The 23,553-nt window shown below is 44.0% G+C and overlaps 1 protein-coding gene across 2 annotated transcripts in view; it reads right to left on the bottom strand.

Annotated features, from left to right (window-relative positions):
* Positions 1-14,497, bottom strand: part of LHFPL6 (LHFPL tetraspan subfamily member 6) — a 219,665-nt gene extending 205,168 nt beyond the window's left edge. The window contains exons 1-2 of one of the 2 annotated variants that reach the window (XM_061133691.1): positions 14,347-14,497; positions 12,265-12,839 (exon numbers count right to left, since the gene is read on the bottom strand). In XM_061133691.1, the coding sequence (XP_060989674.1) occupies positions 12,265-12,649 (385 nt within the window). In that variant the 5' untranslated portion in view covers positions 12,650-12,839; positions 14,347-14,497. Of the gene's footprint in view, positions 1-12,264; positions 12,840-14,295 lie in introns of both variants that reach the window. The other variant, XM_061133690.1, reaches the window with a different exon arrangement.
* Between the last annotated feature and the right edge of the window lie 9,056 nt (positions 14,498-23,553).

The following is a 23,553-nucleotide window of genomic DNA, read 5'->3' as shown; positions in this document are numbered from 1 at the left end:
CTCGCCTCAGTGACTGAACAACAGCAGCAATAGGTGAACGAACTCAGGCTGAGTCAGTGGCTTGCCCATGGCCATGAAGCTGTTGAGGGGCAGAATTCAACCCTGTCTGCCCAGATCCTGCTTTACAAGACAACGCACAACCACAGAATAACGTAAACACAAGAACAGAAGGCGGCACTTGAAGCTTTGCTAATAGAAGGGGGAAAAAGGCACCAACATTTTATTTTATTTACAGTCTTACAGAAACAGCTTCTTCTGAGATCCGACCACATGCAAAATTCTGAAGCATCCCCCGTGGGGAAAACTGTTGTTATTCTAATCCCAGGCTGCAAGTAATGCTACAAAAACAATCTGCCACAACTTACAAGCTTAACAAGCTAAACAGGGAAAGTATAGAGAAATGAAAACAAGTCCCTTCTCCAATATTTTCCACCATCTTAAAAACTCATCAGAGTCAGACTTCCAGATCTGCTCTAAGTAGACTGCAGGAGGATTATGGTAAAAACCACACCACACAAAGTGCGATTTTCTGAAATTACTCTGAAGTCAAATGTACATAAACTGGTGCCACACAGAGAAGAAGAGCTCGCTGCTGTGTAATTTCATGAAACCTGCTGGGCACCGAGGTCATGGGCAGCCAAAGTGAATTTTAAATGGTGCCAACCGGGAGGCTATAATCAGGACAGCCACCAGTGGGCGGATGAAATAAATGAACCAACTGACTTTGTTCCACCAGGCGATCAAAATAGGAATGTCATCTTTATGCATGAAACAAAAAAAAACAATTGTTTTTTAAGTTAAAATATTCACCCTTCACATCTGTCTTTTCACTACATTTCTAGACTCTTCTTTCCTCCAGGCACATTTACGTGAATGAAGATCATGCAGTGTGATTTCTGTCCTACCTTGAGTTTTCCTGCAACCTACTCCAGAAAAATAAAATCTATCCCTACAAAGCACAAACTTCTCCATAACCCTGGTCCACCAGCATGGTAGATGTCGAGCGGCTGGTACTACCCAAGGGCAAGCTTAGAACTGATGATGGAGTCAGACACAGCCAAGAGCCTGCCTTCCAACTGGGACAGTCAAATGGTAAAAGAAAGTGTCAGGATATAAAACCACATCTTTTTAAGAGTGAGTGAAGTAATACTGGGGCTTCCCAGGTGGCTCAGTGGTTAAAAAAAAAAAATCCGCTTGCCAGTGCAGGAGACACAGGTTCAATCCCTGGGTCAGGAAGATCCTTTGGAGGAGGAAATGGCAACCCACTCCAGTATTCTTGCCTGAGGAGTCAGGCAGGCTACAGTCCATAGAGTCACAGAGTTGGACTCGACTGGGCAACTGAGCATGAACACACAAAGTTATACTTCTCATAGGAGGTTCTCAAAGACACTAAGGATCTATATATTTAAGCCTGATCTCTCTCATGAGCTCTTTGCCCACCTTGCCAACTGCCCACATAACCTTCCACCTGAAGTCCTTGAACCACAAACTGTGGATTCAGGAGGTGTTCTTTGGTCAGTATCCTCCAGATCTTATGAGATGCACAAACTGAGCAGGCTGCCAAGCAGGGCAGCTTCTGCCAGCCTTAGCCAAATTGGGCTGCAGCCCTTGAGTCTTTTCTCCTGAGTCCTCAGCACTGCCCATCGAAAAAGCCGAAAAGGGACTTCCTGGTGATCCAGTGGTTAAGAATCTGTGCAGGGGACATGGGTTCCATCCTCGGTCCCGGAAGATCTCATCTGCCACAGGACAACTAAGCCCATAGGCCACAACAACTGAAGCCCACGTGCCCTGGAGCCCATGCTCTGCAACAAAAGAAGCCACTGCAAACAGAAGCCCGCACACCGCCGCTAGAGAAAGCTCCGCATGCAGTAACAACGACCCAGTGCACCAAAAATAAATAAATAAATAAAAATTGATTAAAAAAAAGAAAAAGCCAAAAAGAGGCCGGTACAGGACAACGGGAGCTCTGAACATTTTGCTACTGATTAAATTCCTTTGCAAAATGCTTTTGCATTTGTGGGAGTCACATGACTCATGGCAGCACAACCACAGGATCACTGACTTGCAATTGAATTGGTTCTGCCTTGATGTTCTTATTTTCCCTCTCCTCCAAGTTCCTCAATAAGATTAAGTCTCACTGAACTGCACTTCAACTGCTTGGGCCTTGCTGTTCCCTCCTTAGAGATCAGAACAGCAAGGCTCTGGACTCCGGGAAACAAGAGACAAATATAGACACGAAAGATAGGATGGAGATACAATCAGCATGGCCTGGTAAGTCCCATCTCTGTACCTCCTAGAACGAGACTGTGGTTATGAGGGGCAGGACCCCTGCAGGAGGCGTGGTTTACGAGGCAAGGTGACTACAGAGATTGTCAAGATTATAATTTTCTATTTAAATTAGCCAATGCAACCCCTGAAAACAAGACAAACCTACGAAACACATGCCAACAGCAGCAGAAATGATGTCTTACCACTCACTAAATTGCAGAATATAATGACTCTATTGTAGGTCCCACCTAGACAGGCAGAGAACATGGACAATCTTATATCTGTATCCAAGACAACGATGCACATATAGTTGTGGGGGAGAAGCAGTACAGGGAGCTTGGATGCTAACAGGGAGCCAAATGTGGTCAGGAGTGAGAAGAGGCTATATTGACTTTGACCATGAACTTATGTCCTCTTTTCTAGCTACACATGTGCTGGAATGCCACGGTCCTGTAGGGAATCCAGGTCTTCCCAGGTGTGCCCAAACCCCTCCCAGCATCATCAGATACAATCTGCTACCCATACAGAAGGTACCTTCGTAGACTGTAGGAGGGGCCATCTGGGTAACCTCATCATAAGATAACACTGGGGTCAGAGTTTTAGAAAAACTCTGGAGCTTAAAGGTGGAGATAAACAGAAACACTAAGAAAGTCAGGTCTCATACGCAGCAACTCTCACCAAAGAGCACTAAATCAGATGAGAATTGGATGTCATCACAGAATCATACCAATTTAGAACTTAAAGGCACATTTCATTTTTTCAAAAATTTGATTTGACAAACATATGGGAACTATAACTTACACTGAAATAACACAAGGACATTTCATCCTTCATGGCCTTCAATGCAACTGACTTATGGCATAGAGACAATAATCATTGATAATATTAACTCATTAATTCATAACTAGTTTCCTGTCTTGCTCTACCATATTACACACCTGTAACATGACTAACACAAGCTATTACACATAAGCTATGAAAGGAATCTATTAGGTCTCCAAACTACACTAATTTATTCATCTAAAAATAGGAGCCATACAACCCTTTTGCCTCGATCTTAGAAAAGTCTTCAAAATCGTTTTCTGATTTCCACAGCTTTGCTGAGGTCTTCTCCATCTCTGGCTGAGCCTGCAATAACAAGCCTCTTGCTGCCTTTCCTGGTTTTTTACTGTTTCCCCAGATCAGCCTTTATTCCTCATCACTACTAGATTATATAGTTCCTAAGTCAGTTTCTCCCATAACCACTCAAAGACTTCAATCTATAAAGTTGACTTTAGATAAGTGTACAATTCTTACCATGAAACAAAAATACGGACCTCCAGACCTGATCTTGTTCCATCACCCCCACTCCATACTTTACAAGATATTGCCATTCCCTGAATGCCCATCAGATCTTTTTATAACTCCTTGGCTTTGAGAATCTGACAATTCCACTGCTCGAAATTCCAAGGAGTCTTCTGCTCATCTTTCAGACCCAGTTCATCTGGGGCCTCCGTTACGAAGCCTTTGCAGACCCCTCCAGACACAAGGTCCCTTCCTCTTCTGTGCTCCTACAACATTTTGTTCACACTTCAGTGGACCCTGAACATTTTTAAACATTGGTGATTTTTGCCCATTCACCAAAAACCCCACAAGTTCATAGTATGATATAATCTGCAACTTGGCTAAGGCAGGAACTGGAATTAAGTATTGTATTTTAGCCAGGATCCAGGAAAGCAGAAACCAGCCTAAGCATTTCAAACACAGATAATGCAATATAATACAAGAAACTGGTTGCACAGATGATGGAAGAGCTAAAAAGTCACATAGATGTTAAAGAGGTGACTGGGAAACTGGCTTCAACAGAAAACTACTACCATCCATGAGGCTGGAATGGTGTTGGAAGAAGAGGGCATCACCAATGACTAGAAGAACCAGGCTGTTTCCCTGGTGGAGGACTGTCGACAGTGGCTTCCGAGGGGAGCTGTGACCATGAAGGTCAGGGCTTTCCAAAAGGAGAGACAACTGCTGCCAAAGATGCTGCCAAAGGGAGAGCCAGAGAGAGAGACATACCCTGGCTTCTCCTTGCCTCCCGTTTTTCCAAGCACCTAATCTATCCAGAGGCCAGGAGTCAAGGCTTCTGGGAAATGTAGCCTCCTGTGAAGCAGGAAATGAGTGGCACCATGTGAGGCTGGTGAGCCCCTCATCTGGAAGCTGAATGAGCCTCAGCAGCCTCTCAACAACTGTATGCAATGGAATGGACATCTGTGTCCTGAGTCCTTTGGACTGTAATTAAAACTCACGTGTTGGTTTCCTCCACAAGACTGTGAGTGTCTCCACAGTAGCAATCTTATCTCAACTTATAAACTAGTGTGGTATTTGACATTCAGTAGGCACTCAATAAATACTGCTCAGTTCAGTTCAGTCGCTCAGTCGTGTCTGACTCTTTGTGACCCCATGGACTACAGCACACCAGGCTTCCCTGTCCATCACCAACTCCCAGAGCCTACTCAAACTCATGTCCATTGAGTTGGTGGTGCCATCCAACCACCCATAAACACTAACGTCCTGGATTTATAACATGTTTTAACTTAGCATTTCCTAAAGTTTGTTTTGCTGGCCACTAATTCAAAAAGATGCTATTGCCTATCATAGGGTAAGTAGGACTCTGCAATTTTCAAATAAGTTTGTGAAACACAGTGTTAAAGCTAACTTGGAAGAAAAAAAAAGTTAAGCTGGTCTCAAAGCATATTCGAGCTGCAATTAAAAAAAAAATACTGTGGACTATGTAGCTTAGAGTAAGTCAAGGCTGTATATTGTCACCCTGCTTATTTAACTTATATGCAGAGTACATCATGAGAAACGCTGGGCTGGATGAAGCACAAGCTAGAATCAAGATTGCCGGGAGAAATATCAATAACTTCAGATATGCAGATGGCACCACCCTTATGGCAGAAGGTGAAGAAGAACTAAAGAGCCTCTTGATGAAAGTGAAAGAGGAGAGTGAAAAAGTTGGCTTAAAGTTCAACATTCAGAAAGCTAAGATCATGGCATCTGGTCCTATCACTTCATGGCAAATAGATGGGGAAACAGTGGACACGGTGGCTGACTTTATTTTTGGGGGCTCCAAAATCACTGCAGATGGTGACTGCAGCCATGAAATTAAAAGATGCTTACTCCTTGGAAGGGAAGTTATGACCAACCTAGACAGCACATTAAAAAGGAGAGACATTACTTTGCCAACAAAGGTCTATCTAGTCAAGGCTATGGTTTTCCAGTAGTCATGTATAGATGTGAAAGTTGGACTCCAAAGAAAGCTGAGCACTGAAGAACGGATGCTTTTGAACTGTGGTGTTGGAGAAGACTCTTAAGAGTCCCTTGGACTGCAAGGGGATCCAACCAGTCCATCCTAAAGGAAATCAGTCCTGAATATTCATTGGAAGGACTGATGTTGAAGCTGAAACTCCAATACTTTGGCCAAGTGGTGAGAAGAGCTGACTCATTTGAAAAGACCCTGATGCTGGGAAAGATTGAAGGCAGGAGGAAAAGGGGACAACAGAGGATGAGATAGTTGGATGGCATCACTGACTCAATGGATATGAGTTTGGCTGAACTCTGGGAGTTGGTGATGGACAGGGAGGCCTGGCATGCTGCAGTCCATGGGGCCACAAAGAGTTGGATACGACTGAGTGACTGAACTGAACTGACATGGCTTAGAAACAACAGAAATTTATTTCTCCTATTTCTGGAAGCTAGAAGTTTAAGATCAGAGGGCCAGCACAGTTGGGTGGGGGCTCTCTTCTCCATGTATCTTCACATAGGCAGAAGGGGCAAGGTGCTCTCTTCAACTTCTTTATAAGGGCACTAATCTCATCTGTGAGGGCTCCACCCTCATGACCTAATCACCTCCCCAAGTCCCCACCTTCTAATACCATCCCACTGGGCATTGGGATTTCAACAAATGAATTTTGTGGGAGGACAAAAATATTTAGACAGAGCAGCTTGTTTCTTTATTGCAGATAATACAGTTCATTCAGAACTTCCAAAATGTGCTTGAAGAGAGAGATGTAGAATTATGTAGCATCATGGCAACATATATAACTACAGAACATATATGTTTTCCAAAAAACTAATATTACACAGGGACATCAGTTAAGGAGTCATTGCTTTAAGTATGTTCACATTTGTGATATTTATCTCTCCTCTGAAATATTCCCATGAGGTAGAGAAGAACAAGGTCACTTATAGATAAAAATGTTGCTAATAAATAACTAAAACTAATACATCAAGTATTAATTGAATATATAAGATGTTATTTACTCTTCTAAATACTGTAGGGCTAGAAGGAAAATGTAAATATTCACCTATGCTAAGTGACTTATTATTCCTAATGGCCAGAAATTCTGAATTCTACATACAATACAAAATGGAATCTCAATTAATGCTGAAATATTATGGTGATAGCATTCATAGCTCAGCCAATAACTAATGGGATAACTTTGGGTATCACTCTAAAACTCAGTGTTCATAGCTGTAAAAAAAGAGAAAGAGAGAGAGAGACAACAAATTACCTGCCTCACTGGGGTGAAATAAGAACTGAATATGTTCTAAGGATCACCAGTCCCTTCAGGGACCCCATTCCAAATTACTTAGGAAAACACTTAATACTATACCTTCCTCATGCCCCCCAGGAGGTTGGTATAGGCATCAAAATACTTAAGATTCTGTGCTGTAATGAAATTTATTAACGTTCCATAACCAAGTGTTTCTCCAATCTACTTGTTTCCCAAATGGTTCTGCTTTTCCTGTTTACAGCTACTGGTCCCCCCTGGAATCCATGCTCCCTCAAACCCGAATGTGATGCCTTATGAAAACAAAAATATGAATTTTAATGATATCCAGGAATAAAAGTTTTAAACTTGATGCTGTTATGCTTTCTGATTATAAGCAACAACACAAGAGGACACCCTTGGCAAGCTAGAGTTAGCTGCAAAGTTCAAGAACCAATAATATAACAGTGATGAGGCTGCATGAGGTGCAAACTGGATACATCTTAAGATGCTGCCTATGTATTGTAGAGTGAGGTAAAGCTGTCTTTAGTGTGTGTTTTAAGTTTTTCTTTTGAAATGCTTATGAATTCACATGCCTCAGCTGGTTTTTCTTATAACCGAAAATACATGTTTTACAAGGCAGTGGGACAATTTGTAAATCTATGCAGATGTAAATCTAGAGACATTTAGTTACTACTGTGTTAGTGAGATTTGATTTAGTTTCATTTAGTTAGTGTGGTTTTTCCAGTAGTCATGTATGGATGCAAGAGTTGAACCATAAAGAAGGCTGAGCACCAAATAATTGATGTTTTCAAACTGTGGTGCTGGAGAAGACTCTTGAGCGTCTCTTGGACAGCAAGGAGATCAAACCAGTCAGTCCTAAAGGAAATCAACCCTGAATAGTCACTGGGAGGACTGGTGTTGAAGCTCCAATACCTTGGCCACCTGATGCGACGAAGTGACTCATTAGAAAAGATTCTGATGCTGGGAGAGATTGAGGCAGGAGAAGGGGGCAACAGAGGATGAGATGATTGGATGGCATCACTGACTCAATGGACATGAATTTGAACAAACCTCGAGAGACAGTGAAGGGCAGGGAAGCCTGGCGTGCTGAGTCCATGGGTTTGCAAAGACTCCGACACAGCTTAGCGACTAAACAGCAACAAATGTGTTAGTGAAGATAACCAGTCCAGACAGACCCTGACCTCAGAAGTATCAGCTATCACTGTGTTAGCTGGTGACAACAAAGGGAATTAAGTTAAAAATCAGATGATTCTCTTAGAAAGACTCTTCTCCACAAGAAGGAAATGAAGATTTGGACATTATGGGTATAGTGGCTTTTTAGTGGCTCAGAGTTCAAAGCAACTCACCTGGACTTTACACCGTAAGGTTAGAGGAATAAGGAAACAGTAGTTCATGATCTCTAAGGTGTAATTTAAAGAGGAGCAAGAACAGCTCTGCCTGCTGCCCCAAATGGCCCAGGAAATGCCTGGATTTCTTAAAAATTAGAGCAACTTCTTACAGTGAGGACACTGTCACTAAAAACCCACGATGCCCATTAACACACCAACACTTACTTACCTTATTCCTCAGCTGTCACGTGACAGAGAACCTGGATGTGAAGGAAAGCATAGGGGGACATATTGTATGTCAGATCAGGTTTAAAGTGGAGCAAGGGGAGCAGAAGCCTTCATCCCAAAGGATGAAAGACAAGTCCAGGTGGAGGCCTACAGTGAGGGACTCCAGAGAGGCCATGATGCTTTCAACACAGAGATGGGTTTGTGGCAAGAAGCACTCTGTCGTCATTACTGTCGTGAGTGGCACTTAACCATAAATTTGTTGAAGAGATGGTCTCGCCTGGCTTCTCTGAACAGAACAGTGTCTCAACTGGAAAGGTAGTTGTTTACTACTGATTTGCATTCTACACTCATTTTAAACATATGTGCGACTTGCATCCAAACGAAATATGGAATAATGCCAGTTTGGGACTCTTCCCTGCCCTCTCATTATAACACCAGTAATTTCCAAAGATAAAATCTACAGATTCGGACCCTGACAATTATAAGCACCAGAAGGCAGAACTTCAGTTCAGTGGCTCAGTCGCGTCCGACTCTTTGCAACCCCATGGACTGCAGCACACCAGGCCTCCCTGTCCATCATCAACTCAAACTCATGTCCATCGAGTCGGTGACGCCATCCAACCATCTCATCCTCTGTCACCCTCTTCTATTCTCTCCTTCAATCTTTCCCAGCATCAGGGTCTCTTCAAATGAGTCAGCTCATCTGAACTTAAGATAGCCTTAATATGTCTTTACAGTGTTCTTACATGCTTCATTTACAGAGCCTGTAAATAAGATATTTTTCTAATGCATACGTCAAAAGTTTGGTATTAAGCCTTAAAAAGTCTATTAATGTACTTAACGACATATCGGAAAGGACATAATTTTGCATTCCAAATGATGTATCGCAAAGGACATAATTTTGTGTTCCACAAACAAAACGTTGTAAAAACGTTACAACCTCTATCTTCTCATAACACCATTACTACACTTTCGGCACGTGACCATTTTTACTAGACGTGATACTTTTCAAAGGCTTTCTACGTGCCCGTTAAAAATTCAATTGAGGGTAAAACTCAACCCAAGCTGGTTTTTAAAAATTATGACAAAGACATGACTTAAAATATAAGCTGGAGATGGTGGCAATTAAAGTTTATGAGCAAGTTACTGCGAGAAAGGCAGAAGCCGTTGACTCCTCGGGTACTTCCTTTATAGGTGGTAAAAGTCTGTGGCCCACAGTGCCACTTTGTGCTGTTTCACTCGTCTGCAGGTGACATTTTAACCTCTCAGCAACCATAGCAAGACAATTCAAAATGACGTTGACACTGTGTCCTTTAACTAGTCCCAAAGTCCTGCAGGGGTTTTATGGCCTGACGTTGTACCATATGTGCACACTCTGGACGCAGCAGGCAGGGTTAAGCGGATGCTTCTGCACCCAGCCATCCTCCTGCTTCCTGTTGTTTTTGGAGCAATCCTAACTTCAGCTAAACATAACCTTTCTGCATGGATCATTTTTAGAAGGAGAATCCACCTTTAGCAGAGTGCCCTGTAATGTTGACTGTATTTTGAAAGCATAGACATTGATTAAACTCACAGAACTCAGTGGTTTGGTATCGTGCTGTCTTTATGAAACCCATTTTATGAAAACTTTCATAAAATTATTTATCACTCAAGTTTTTATGCATAAAAACTTGAACAAGTATGAAATGAACAGGAAGAATTCTTTCTGAAGCCTTTTTTTGGTCAACTGGTCTATCACTAAAGTGGCAGTGATTAATGGCAAACTTTTCAAAATCTTTTCTGTAGCTCAAGTTATTTTTTAATTCTAAAATGATGACTATCTTGGGTAGTGGGGATATACTTACTTACTCGGGTCCTCAAAAGGTTCAAATCAGAAAAGCCCTCTTAGGTTTCACATTTCAGAATTATTTTCTGCAGGATATGAGAAATCTATTTGAAATATGCTAATAAGAACCTATATGCTCAGCTCAATGTCAGTAACTCTTAACAGGCCAGAGTTCATGAAGAGCACATACAAGGGAAAAAACAGACCTTTTAAAAGTATACATAACTTCTACAATGGTCTTTCCCCTTGAGTTTTCTGTAAAGTAGAACATTAAGCTCTTTATAATTCCCCCAAATCTATAGATAGCTTAGAGAGAGAAGCATAAATCTCAAGAGCCTCAGATTTACTTCCTGTTGCCTTCCTGCATTAGACATTTAAAGGTAATCAATAAAAACTGATTCCTCTTCGTAAGCACTTTCCTGTTCTGCCAGAAATAATAGTAGCCTCTGCCCCAAAATGAAGAGGAAAAAAATGAAAAGTAATATTTACCAGGAGAAAAAGAAACTGCCCAACTATTTTTCCTGAGGCAAGTGAAACACAAACAGCAAGTCAAAGTTTATTCTTAAAGAAAAAAAAAACAACTTTTAAATATTCCTGGCATTAGTCCTGTTTTTCAAATCTGAGGTATCAACAAGTTTTTAACTCCGGATTTGTATTTCCACTCTCTGCAAAAACCTCATTCTGTTTCCTAATGGCTTTCCTGTGCTGTCCTTCTGTAGGAATCTATACATCACAAGCAAGACTTGTGCTCAATGCTGACCAGTAAATAAAGGACAGTTAAGCCCCCCAATTACCTCCTAGGGCAGAGTGAGACACAAAACCAGAGGGAACAGATAGATGAGGACAAAGTTACAACTGGTAAGGAAATAAAGAACTGCAGACAACTGGATCTCTTACTCCAAACACAAAACTTTGGGCCCCTTGCATTTTCAGCACAAGAATTTTCATACTCAAAATGTTACTTGAAAGTTTAATATTAGATAATCTGAAATCATCTGTTGGGATGTCTCCAATATGTAGACTCTATCTGGGGACTCTATGTGTAGTGTTGTTTCTTCTTTTGGATTTTTCACAAAAGACTGCAAGAGAGTACCCAAAGAAAGAGCCGGGTCTCAGACTCTTACTTTGCGATGAAGTTACAAATATGTTTTATACGTTTTCCTGGCTTCCTGTTTCTCTGTGTTCTGTACTATCTGCAGAGGTTGTCATATTTCACCAAGGCGGATTATAAATCAGACAAGTTCAGCCCGTCAGGTTGAAAAATGGAGGTGAAAGGCACAGCAGAAAATAAATAAAGTATAATTAAAACCATATGACCAGAAATATTGAAGCAATACTTGTTGGAGGAAACCCAAGTAAAAATCAAACCTTTTCTGGTGTTAGTGAGACTAGCCAGTCCATTTGAAACAAGCACACATCACTTGCTAAAAATTCCCTTTTTTTTTTCCTTCACAGCAAAAGCAGTCCTAACAAAGTAATTAAGCCTATCTTTGTGGCATAGTGAAATTCATAATTGTTCACGTAAAACTGATCTCTCATTTAAAACTGTAATCACTTCTTTAGAAATATAATTTAAGATGGGGCAAGGCTCAATTTTATATCCACCAAAGAGTATTAAAGGCTTATGATGACAATGTTGAATCAAAAACCTTTTCTACTTTTCGTGAAGTTTTCATCTCTTAAGATCTCAGGATTCCAGAAAGACACAGATACTGTAATTGCTGGTTGTTGATCGTAAAGAGCCAGTAGCTATAAAATCCAAACTGTCTCCCCTCCAACATTATAAACAACCTAGATGTTACTGCCTCACAGAGGTGGTACTGAGCAGACCAATGATGTACATGTTTGCAGATATACAGAAATTAAGAGCTCTTGATGTTTATACAGCAATTCCGGTAAAGAATCTCTGACTCTGGCAATCTGTCCCCAAAGCCACTCTATATCCACGTCTCCTTAGCATTCCAAGTGTCAATTACCATAATCTCAGTAGACAGCTGGAACACAATTTTCAATATTGCTCCGGGATTCCCGTAAACAAGTGAAGTTGAGAGAAGTCACTTACCCCCCAGAAACTGAATTCCTCCGGCCACTCTTCCCACCGTCCGGGAGATGAGCTCCGACACGCAGCAGCCCATGAGGGCGGTGAGCGCCACCAGGAGGAGCAGGCCACAGCCCAGGCCGGTCACGATGGTACAGATCCTCCATTCGGCGCTGGGAATGCCCTGGAAAGAGGCGTAGCGCCCACACTCCTCAACCATCACCATCATCTGCCGACTCTCATCGTGCACGGGATAGGAGCACCTCCGGAAAGTACCGAAGGACACGGGCTTGCCCAGCTGTGACCCCCAGAGCCAGTAGGGCATGAAGAACCCCACGCAGGAGGTGGCCGCACAAAGAAACGAGAGCAGAGCCCAGATGACCCCGGTGCAAGTCAGACTGGATGCCATCTTTCACCTCACAGGGCAGGGAGCCCCGAAGTAACTGTTCCGGGGCTGTAGGAAGGAGTAAAGGCTGTCAAACCGCTGGCTCCCCGCGGGTAATCCACAGCTGTGTGATGGGAGAGCGGCTACTAACAGAACGGATCTTCAGTCTTACTGGACATCAGCTTCCCATTCTCTGCAGTAAGGATGCTGGTCCCTGGAAAAACCATAACATTAAAGGTTAAATGTCTTTACAGAAAAGATAAGACCGACTCAGTTGGTCTGCAACTTTCAATTAACACCCATTCAGAGACACCTCCATAGTTCAAAAGTGAGAAGAATCCATTCTATCAACTTTTCCGTAATTCAAATTTTGTCAGACTGGCTCAAAGCTTTTTCACGTCTTTATCTCTTACATTCCCTAATTAACTCAGACAGCTACTTACTTAAAGAAATGCATGACTTATTCCTGCTTGCCAAATCAGTGAATTCACTGCATATACTCACGTTAAAAAGAAGGCAGCATTTTTACTGGCGGTAAACAGAATTCTGAATGTTATAATAAAATGAACCATAGCATGGTTTGTTCAGTTGGCTTGCAAGTTCACGCTCATAATTTGCAGCAACTTTTCTGTGTTCCTTTAGGTGCATTAACTCTCTGCATGAGCCCGAACAAAATAATTAGGCTCATTTTCACAATTATAGACTGTCTAGGCATCCAGAGTGGCTGGGACTCTTAGGCGTCTTGCCACGCTTATTCAGTAGTGTTTGGGAATGCCTTCAGTCTCAGCTATCTTCTCTAGTGTCAACAAAAGAAAGCCTGTGTACGACTCATTTTCATATCTGCAATTCTGATTAATTGCTTCTAATTAAATTATTGGAACCATCTTTCCCACTGAATGAATGACTGTGTCTCATCTGAAAAAGAGTCCATACTTTCCGGTCTTTCCAGGGGTTTCACTTGCATCCTGCTCTCCCTTTAGAACCCCTTCTCCCACTTTTCATGAAGAACACAGAAGCCCAGAGTCCATGCACCCCACAGTTCCATCCCCAGGACTCCAGCTTTCAGAGTCCATCTCAAATCCTCCCCTCTCCTTTCCAACTCTCGCCCCTGCCCTTTGCTTTCCACCCACCGCCCCTTTTCCACTCCCCTGTGTCATTCACTCCAGGGGAGCTCCGGCTACTTTTTTTTTTTTTTCTTTTAATCTTGTCAACAGCGGTCAGCATCAGCATTAGTCGCTGAAGTTGGTCTGTTTGGGCCCTGAGGCTGGGGCAGACGGGGGAGTCACTGGGTGAGTGGGGAGGGGGCCCTCACCTCGAGTTGGGGCCAGGCACCCCGGGGAGCGGGGTAAGACCAGGCAAGCCCTTAGCCAGCCGAGCCCCCCGCAACGGCCGCACCCACCCCCACCCCGAAGACACACAACGATCCTTTAACTCCCCAAAGGGGAAGAGGGGCATTTTCCAGCCGGCCCGCGCGGAGGGAGGAGGTGAGGATGGGGTCCCCCACCCCGCCCCGGAGGCAGACGGACGCGGCGGGCCGGGCGAGCCGGCTGGGAGCCCAGCTCAGGAAGTCCGGAGCCTCGGGGGCAGCCCAACTCCGGCGTCCGGGAACGAGGGGCGCGGAGAGAAAGGCGCGGAGCCCGCGCCCCGGGGCAGCCGCGCGCTGGACTCACATGGCTGGCGGGCGGCGGCCGCCCTCCCTCCCGGGGCCGGGGCGCACTCACAACTTGCTGTCTCTCCCGGGCGGAGCATCCACGGCGCGCCGGACCGTCCTTCCTTCTTCGCCGCGGTCCCCGACAGCCGCGGAGCCTCTGGGGCCGGCCGCGGGAGGGGCGCGCAGGGGCCGGCAGGGGGCGGAGGTCTCCGGGAGGACGCGCGGCGCCGTGCCCGGGCAGCCCGCGCTCCTTCGGCTCTCCGGCGGCGGCTCGGGCGGAGCGCTGGGGCGGCGCGCGGGGCGCCGGGGCTCGCGGGCGGAGGAGCCGATCCGCCTTTGGCAGGCGAGGCACGCAGCGCCTCCTCCCCTCCGCCGCCCGGCCCTCCTCTCGCCTGTCCCCTCCCCTCGCGCCCGCCGGGACCCGGAGCGGACGCGGCCCGGGCGCGGCCGGCGGGGACCTTCCCGGCGCGCGGGGCGGGGAGGGGGGCGCGGCCCCTTGGAGCCGGGGTCCCCTCCCACCTCACCCTCCTCGACCCGGGCGGCTCTCGACCCCTCTGGCCCCGAGCCTCCTCCCGCCCTCCTCGCACCGTCACTCCTTCCAACCCGAGAGTGGGATGGAGGCAGACAGACCGAGAAGTGGGGGAGAAAGTTGCTGGTCCTCTGGGGTGCTCCCCGGGGCGGGTGGGGAGGGGGGGCGGTGGCTGGGAGCTGAGACACGCTCCCTGGCTGCTCTCCTGAGTCTGGTGTTTCGGGTTTAAGCTCCGGTTTCCGACCGCCTTTAGGAGATGGAGATAGAGAGCAGGGCTCTAGAGACTGATGCAGTGATTCCTTTCGAGTTTTCCTGGGATGTGGTCACTTTGGAAGGGGGTGAGCAAGGACAGTGTGGGCGTGGGAATGGGAGGCAGAGAGCAGAGAGCCCCCTCTGGGGTTCCGTCTGGCAGCCGCCTTTCCAGCCAAGCCAGGGGAAAAAAAGCAGGGGAAGATTCCAGCAAACCTCTCCCAAGAGACCTCCTCTCTGGGAACCTCTTTCAAAGCGTTTCTCCCCGTCTGTCCTCTCTCCCCTTTCTATTTCTGTCTCTCTCTCTCTCCTCTCTCTTCCCCTCCCTCTCTTCTCTTCCACCTTTCGGTCCAATCACTCTTGCAATCAATACCTCCATTGAATTTCTTTACCGAGAAAACACTGGTTTTGATCCCCGCTCTGGACGTCAGGTCTTTTTTGTTTGTCCTTAGCGCTAACCCCAGTGGAAGTTGAGAGCCACATTCAGCAGACTGTGGGAGTCCTTGCTGAAGGCGGTATTTTAAGAAACCTGCCATCTGGGAATAGCAGTTTGTGAAGTAGCTACTTCCCCACATACAGTTTTTATGCTTTTTCAAAAGTTGAAAGTAATCGCTGGATAGATATAGATTCCATAGTAAATTTTCAAATTGCACCATTTTAATTAGCCATGGTGGTGCACATTTTTGTTTTACTACTACAGATGGAGATGTGCACGCTTACACTATTAATTTGAGAGGTTTTGTGTAATTAGTTCCCACTCTTTATGAGGTCATGGACCGCTTTAAGAATATGATGAAATTGATGAGAACCTTCTCCCCCCTCAAAAAAAAAAAAAAGACGAAAATGCACTTCCATATCAAGCTTTATTACAATGGTTCTCAAGCAAGAGAAGAAGGCAGATTATGACCCCTCCCAGGGAGTAGTCTGCAAGGTGTGGAGATATTTGTGATCATCATGGCCAGGGTGATGCAGCTAATATCTGGTGGGCAGAAAGGCCAGGGATGCAGCTAAATACCCTACCAGGTACAGGACAGCCTCCCAGAATTATCCATCCCAAAATATCAATAGTTCTGAGGTTGAGAATGCCGGTTTCAATAAAGTGTTAGACTGTTCCCTGTTCCCCCCACAGCCCATTCTTGATTGGAGTTCCTGATGAAATGCCTTGATTTAAGTTATTTTTGTTTGTTTTGTACAAGTCGCTGGTTAATGAGCTCAGTGACTGTGTGATAATGATTGCTCTGACTTTCAGTTCTGTATCCTAACCTAGTTTTTAACACAGAGCCTTCAGATCTGTATAATGTGCAGGTAAAAGGTATGACTCCATAAAGACAAGATAATGAGAGTGACATTTGGACTCACCCTCCACATTCCCGCTGTGGATATTGGTCCAGGACGCTCTTCTCAATTTGGAGTTTGAAGCACTGAGACAGCCTGTTGAGATTAAGTCCTTACTGTGTCTCAGTCCCTACACTGTCCTTTTTTTTTTGGCCTTGCCACATGAGATCTTAATTTCCCCGCCAAAGATCAAACCTGGGCCCCCTGAAGTGGAAGATAGGAGTCCTAACCACTGGACCACCAAGGAAGCACCCCTAAGTCTCCTTGATAGATTATTTTGTCTAGTCCTCAAAATAAAAAGGAAAAAAGTATGTAGGAGGTGCAATTTTTATTTTACAGAGAGGTTAAGTAATTTGCCTGAGACCTTACGGCTAAAAGGTGGACTTCAAAAAATCTCATTATCTGAACTATTAAAACAGAGTAAATACTGTTGAAGAGATTCTGCCTAACATGAAAATGAAGATAGAAGAGGAGAATTAAAAAAAAAAAAAAAATCTGTCAGGATATAGCATCAATTACTTGTGAAAGCACAGTGTATTCTATACTAGGACTCAAAAATTTCTATCCTAGAAATGATTGTGTTACTAGCTCAGCTGTGTCCAACTCTTTGGGACCCCCATGGACTGGAACCCACCAGGCTCCTCTGTCCATGGGATTCTCCAGGCAAGAATACTGGAGCGGGTTGCCATTCCCTTCTCCAGAGGGTCTTCCCAGCCAAAGGATCAAAGCCCGGTCTCCTGCATTGCAGGCAGATTCTTACCATCTGAGCCACCAATTTGGACAAGTAGTGACCTTTCTGAGCCTGAGTTCTCTTATTTGTAAAAAGAGGTCAGAAATAGATGATTCCGTTTCATGACTTCTAACATCATGATTATATAGTTAATCTTATATTTGAGAAAAAGTTTAGGGGTTATCTAAAATTTTGTTCAATTATATAATTTTACAAATAAGGAAGCGGAGCCTCTGAATTCTTCCAGTGTCTTACCCAAAGCTGAACCTTGAATCCATGTATCTTGATTTCACATTTCATTCCACCATGTAATGATCATCCCAAACTACAAAATCATCTGAATTACTCCTTGAGATCTTGTATACTTACTTTATAGGCAGACTGCATTATCTTTAAAACCCTTTCATTAAATTTGCACCTTCAAAGGATCTTTAAATTACATTCCAGCCAGAAGTTCTCACAAAGCAGATGCTGCCCATACCTCTTATTTCAGGCTTGAGCTTCTAGTATGTTTGGATGGTAGTCCTGTTGAGTCATAAGATGAGATCATGAATGTAAAAATATGTGGAAAACTATAAAGCATCTGTGACAGCACTCTTGGTTGGGTGCCCAAAATTGACTCCCAGTCCCCTCTCCCTTATTCGGGCTTCCCTGGTAGCTCAGCTGGTAAAGAATCTGCCTGCAATGCAGGAGACCTGGCTTCAACCCTTGGGTTGGGAAGATCCCCTGAAGAAGGAAAAGGCTACCCACTCCATTCTGACCTGGAGAATTCCGTGGACTGTATAGTCCATGGGGTCGCAAAGAGTTGGACACGACTGAGCGACTTTCACTTTCACTCACCTTCTCCCTTATTCACTAGATATTTTTGGTGGACACCTGACCCTATTCTAGATAATGAATCAGCTGAGGTGTCCCCTAGGGAAGACTGTATTTCTTGCTAAAAGAAGGAGGCATGAGGAAACAGCTCATCCACCATCTTGGCTACCATTATTAAAGAATAAGATGTTTAGAGCTATGGCAGCCTTCTTGTAACCATGAGGGGAATCACAGAGATACAGTTCTAGCACCCTAAAGTTGTGGAGCCACACACCTCCTTTTGAATGTTTTAGAAGTGAGTCATAGATTATTAATAGTTTTAAGTTACTATTGTTTGAATTTTCTGCTTTTTAGTGTCTGAAAGCATTTCTAATTGATAAAGCACTGTGCAGAGAAAACATATGTTCAATGATTAAAAAACCACACATTAGTCAACGTTGTATCCCAGTGTTTGGCAATAGAAGATAGATACTCGGTAACTTGAACATTAACTGAGGGAATTCATAAACAAATCAATATTATTGTGATGATTTTCCTTTCCTAGTGCAGCCTACAGAGTGGGTATTTTCCTTTTAAACAGAGAAAGTGTGCTATGTGAAATTAGGGAAGAAATGTGATGGTGAAATATAGGAAACACCATGGAATCCATCACTTCTGACCATCAAGGGAAGTTTGTAAAGGAACTTCTTTGGTTCCACATTTGTGGCAGTCAGTATATTTTGGCTGATATGGTTCCTATTCCCAACCCTCTTCTTCCGTATCTTTCTCTCCCATCAAAACAATGAAAGCTAAAATCTCCATCTCCCAGCCTCTCTTCAAGTGTGAGGTTCATGTGACAGTGCCACCCAAGGAGAGGCAAAGTGGAGGGATGCTGGGCCCCTCGCAGCCACATCCTCTTTCCTCAGCCCTAGAAAATGGATGTGGCACACCTTTGCAGCAGGCGCCTTTCAGCCACGAGGTGACAAGCGTGAGGACCAAGCCCATGCACTAAGAATGATGCAGTCAAATAGTGAGTCTGGATCCACAGTATCACTTTTAGGCTCCTGCATTATCCTCAGACTTCTCTTGGGTGAGACCAACAACGCTTCTCTGTTTAAATCTGGGAGTAGCAATAAGTACCAGTACATACTTACTGGAATATTAGAATACAGGTACGTACTTACTGGAATATTAGAATACTTCTTAGAATATCCAGACTACCTATTCGCTTGCCATGCAAGAGCCAAAAACCACAGTAAAGTGGGTCAGAGCCAGACACCAGGCAGAACAGAGAGAAGGCAGAACGGTGTCAAGGGGGAGTCCATTCTCCAGCAGTTGGTGGCTGCAGCGGGCAGTCATCATCTATAGCATGGATTAGAGACACAGACCCGCCTTAAAACTTGACGATAGAAATGGGAAGAGCTTTGCAGATAGTTGACAAAATGTGCTCAGTCACATCCGACTCTTTGCGACCCAATGGACTGTAGCCTACCAGGCTCCTCTGTCCATGGGATTCTCCAGGCAAGAATACTGGAGTGGGTTGCCATTTCCTTCTCCAGGGCATCTTCCCAACCCAAGGATCAAGCCTATGTCTCTGGCTTTTTCCAGCATTGGCAGACAGGTTCTTTACCACTGAGCCACCTGGGAAGCCCAAAATAAATAGAGACCACGGTAAGTTCTTCCTTTTTGCCACTTCCTTCCTAAGCTACCCATTCCCTTCATGAATGCCATCTTTTTTTTTTTTCCTGTAAATTAAGCCCACCTTTTATTGAAATTTTGTTCTAATAAAACATATCCAAGCCTGAATGGAAAGTGCTTTTTTTTTCATTCAGGAGGCTGTATCTCTGATTCATTTTATTTTTTTAGTTTATTTTTAATTGGAGTATAATTGCTTTACAATGTTGTGTTTGTTTCTGCTGCACAACGAAGTGAATCAGCTGTGTGTATACACACATCCCCTCCCCCCACACCCACCCCACCCCATCCCCGCGCAGAGCTGAGCCCCCTGTGTTCTCAGCACCTTCCCGCTAGCTGTCTGTTTCACCCGTGTAGTGTATATATGCAAATCCTAAAGCTCCCAGTTCTTCCCGCCCTCCCCTTTCCCTTCCCCTCCCCACCAACCCTGGCCCTAAGTCCACAGTCTGTTCTTTTCATCTGCATCTCTACCCTTCATAAATGCCTTCTTAAAACAGGTTTAAGCAGGTATTGCTATGCTGTCCATCTTATTGATAGGGGATAAAAAAATCTCATGGGACAAGTGACCTTTCAGGTTTCCTGGTCTCCATTTCAGGTCACCTCTGGATGAGATTACGGATTGCTTGTAGGATGCTTAGTCTCCTGTTTGTATCCATACATTTACCATAGCTGGCCCAACATCCTATTAAAGTAAGCATCCTTACTTTAAGAGGAACAGAGCTGCTCCTCTCTCATGGGTGGATCTCCCACACAGGAGCCCTGCCCTCTCTGGTCCATGTGGCCAATACTTTCCTATTTCATTTTCCAGGAACTTTTTTTTCATGCATTTGATAGACTCAAGACCCCTCTTCCCTGTGGAAACTGCACATGTCTCATTACGTACAATTTCTAAACATAGTGATTTGTCTGGCCATATTCCCCAGGAGCTCTCATGGAAATAAGATGCATACAGTCTGTGGCCTGATCCCTGGGGTGCTGTCTGCATTATTCATTTAAAGTTTGTGAATTACTTTGGAAATATAAAGTGCCATATAATTTCTCTAGATTATTCTTTTATGAATTAAAGGAGCATACAAATTTTAAATCAATAACTTATTCATAAGAAGAAAAAAATGTGAAGTGTTAAATCACATTTAACATAGCAGACACTTCACATTAAACCATCAAAATGGGAAATGTCCATAATACATTATATATATATTTTTGCTACATGACCCAATATGCATTTGAAAGCCGGGCATAATTATGCTTAATACTGAATCAGTGTTACGCTTTTGCTACTTTTAAATCATGCTTCTTTTTTCTTCTAGTATCAAAAAATCATCTTAGGCTTTTTCAGTGTTACAACCATGTTTTCAAACTTTTAAAAAATTTTCCCAGAATATGTAGAAAGAAGAATATAATGAGCTTCATAGAAAGAGATAAAAATTTTGTGTATGTGTAGATAATAATATCTACCAGTCAGTCATAACTTCTAAGAGAATTCACAAAGATCTGTTCTATTGTATTTAAAGATCTTAAATCCCACCCCCCTTCACCAAAATAAGATGCATTGCATACTAATATGCTGACTATACTAATACAATGGTCTAAGAGAACAATGGCTTCCTAGGTGGCTCAGAGGTAAAGAACCTGCCTGCCAATGCAGGAGACGCAGATTTGATCCCTGGGTTGGGAGGATCCCCTGAAGAAGGAAATTGCAACCTGCTCCTGTATTCTTACCTGGAAAATTCCTGCCAACAGAGGAGCCTGGCAGGCTACAGTCCATGAGACCACAAAGAGTCAGACAAGACTTGGCGACTAAACAACAACAGAGGAAAGCCAAACTGACATGCTGGATTTGATATTAAAATACTGAGAGGGGTTAACAAGCACTGATTTTTCTAAAGGAAATAATTTCATATTACAGCCATGTGAAATGGGAGCGTGAAAAGTCTTCTTCACCAGTTTCCTGGTTTTCCCCAGGAGAAATTTAATTCCGCCTTCCACCGCCCCCCATCCAGTGGGTGTGGTCAGGGCTGCTCCTCTCTTGTGGGCGAATCTCCCACACGGGAGGCCGGCCCTCTCTGGTCCACGTGGCCAGGATGCAGAAAGTGGGCGAGTCTGCCAGCTCTGGGCTCCGTTAGCAGGCCCCTCGCCACTCACTAAACCACATCCTCCACTTTAGCCATTACCAGTAATAATTGTGGTATTTTGGTCTCCATCTACTTCTTTCTTGCTCCCTCAGTTTGTTCGGATTGCAGTTGGGGAAGAAGTGTTATTTACTGATCCCAGGAAAAGCATCACAAACGGAACGTGAAGCACGGGAGCATAGGTCAGTGCTCCGTGATGACCTAGAGGGTGGGGTGGGTTGGGGGGCAGGGGGGAGGGGGGCTCAAGAGGGAGGGGGTATGTGTGTATGTGTAGCTGATTCACTCTGTTGTGCAGCAGAAACTAACCCACAATGGTAAAGCAATTAGACTCCAATAAAAACAGAAGTTAAAAAAGAATTATCACAAACTGAATGCATGCACCACGTTTCAATATTAGTTAAATATTACTATTTTGTTGGGCTTCCCAGGGGGTGCTAGTGGTTAAAAAACCCACCTGCCAAGAGATGTAAGAGACATGGGTTCCATCTCTGGGTTGGGAAGATCCCCTGGAGGAGGGCATGGCAACCCACTCCAATATTCTTGCCTGGAAAAATCCCGAGGACAGAGGAGCCTGGCGGGTTACGGTTCATAGGGTCACACAGAGTTGGACAGGACTGAAGCGACTTAGCGCACGCACACACACACGCCAGCAACACCAGGTCTTTACTAATAGGGGTCAAGGAGAAAAGAGAGAAGTGAATTTTCAGCAGTTTCCACTGCCTCAGAAGGCCAACGAATGTATCTTAAATGCTGTGCTGGATTGAGTCGCCAATTAAAGTGAAAGGGTGGATGAAAAGAGAATGCTTTTTTGCTAGTTACGTCTCTGAAAGATCAATGTCTGTCTTAAAAGCAAAAAAGTATGGGTAAAGTGATGAGAAGCAGAAGATATAAGAACAGAAATAGAATTTCGAGCTGTGGACAACGTCACCATGTCGGCACGTATAGACATTCAAAGTGGTGATGGCAGAGCTGGGGAGAGGAGAGAGAAAGAGGAAGAGGAGGGGAAGGAGATATAGAGAGGGGGAGACCGGCAAACGGAGAAGGTAGGTGTCGTGTCTCTGGGTTTTTGTTCTGTTTTGCTTTATTTCCAGGGAGAGAAGGTAAAGAGCTACACTGTCTTTTACTTTGAAGGCGCAGATACAGGATCCCTGCCTTGTCTGGTGAGGGATCCCCTGACTTAGTCGCTACCACGAGGGTGTGAGTGCGTTCACGTCCACAGAATGTCAAAAACACATTCACTAGGTCAACTGATAAAACTGATATCGTATTATCAAGAAAGTCTACATTATACACTTCTTTCTTTGTTTTTTTTTTTTTTTTTTTTTTTTTTTAAGGGCTTCTCTGGTGGTTCAGGCAGTGAAAAAAAAAAAGAATATGCCTGCGATGCGGGAGACCCAGGTTTGATCCCTGGGTCAAGAAGATTCCCTGGAGGAGGGAAAGGCTACCCACTCTAGTATTCTTACTTGGAGAATCCCGTAGACAGAGAAGCCTGGTGGGCTATCGTCATAAATAAACAGTTTTTAAAAATTCATCTTTTATCTACACCACCCCTCTGAAACTAGAGCAATGACAAGAGTTCCTCCCTCAGTGCTCTGTATTTTTAAAAATATATGTATTACAAAAGCAATTTTATATTATACATTTCTATGTGTTTCTTAAAGGCATTAAATTATACCATCTGCTTTGGAAATATTTCATGTAGTAAAAATTTCAAATTTAGGATGTGCAGTCTTTAGCTATCTAGAACTCTCTTAGCCAAATCAGCCACTCCTTGATTGGGGCGTGTAAAAATTTTACTATGTAATTGAAATA

This window comes from Dama dama, chromosome 30 (assembly GCF_033118175.1).
Source record: "Dama dama isolate Ldn47 chromosome 30, ASM3311817v1, whole genome shotgun sequence".
Classification (NCBI taxonomy): Eukaryota; Metazoa; Chordata; class Mammalia; order Artiodactyla; family Cervidae; genus Dama; species Dama dama.
The sequence above is the reverse complement of the archived record's forward strand: the minus strand, read 5'-3'. Positions and strand labels throughout refer to the sequence as shown.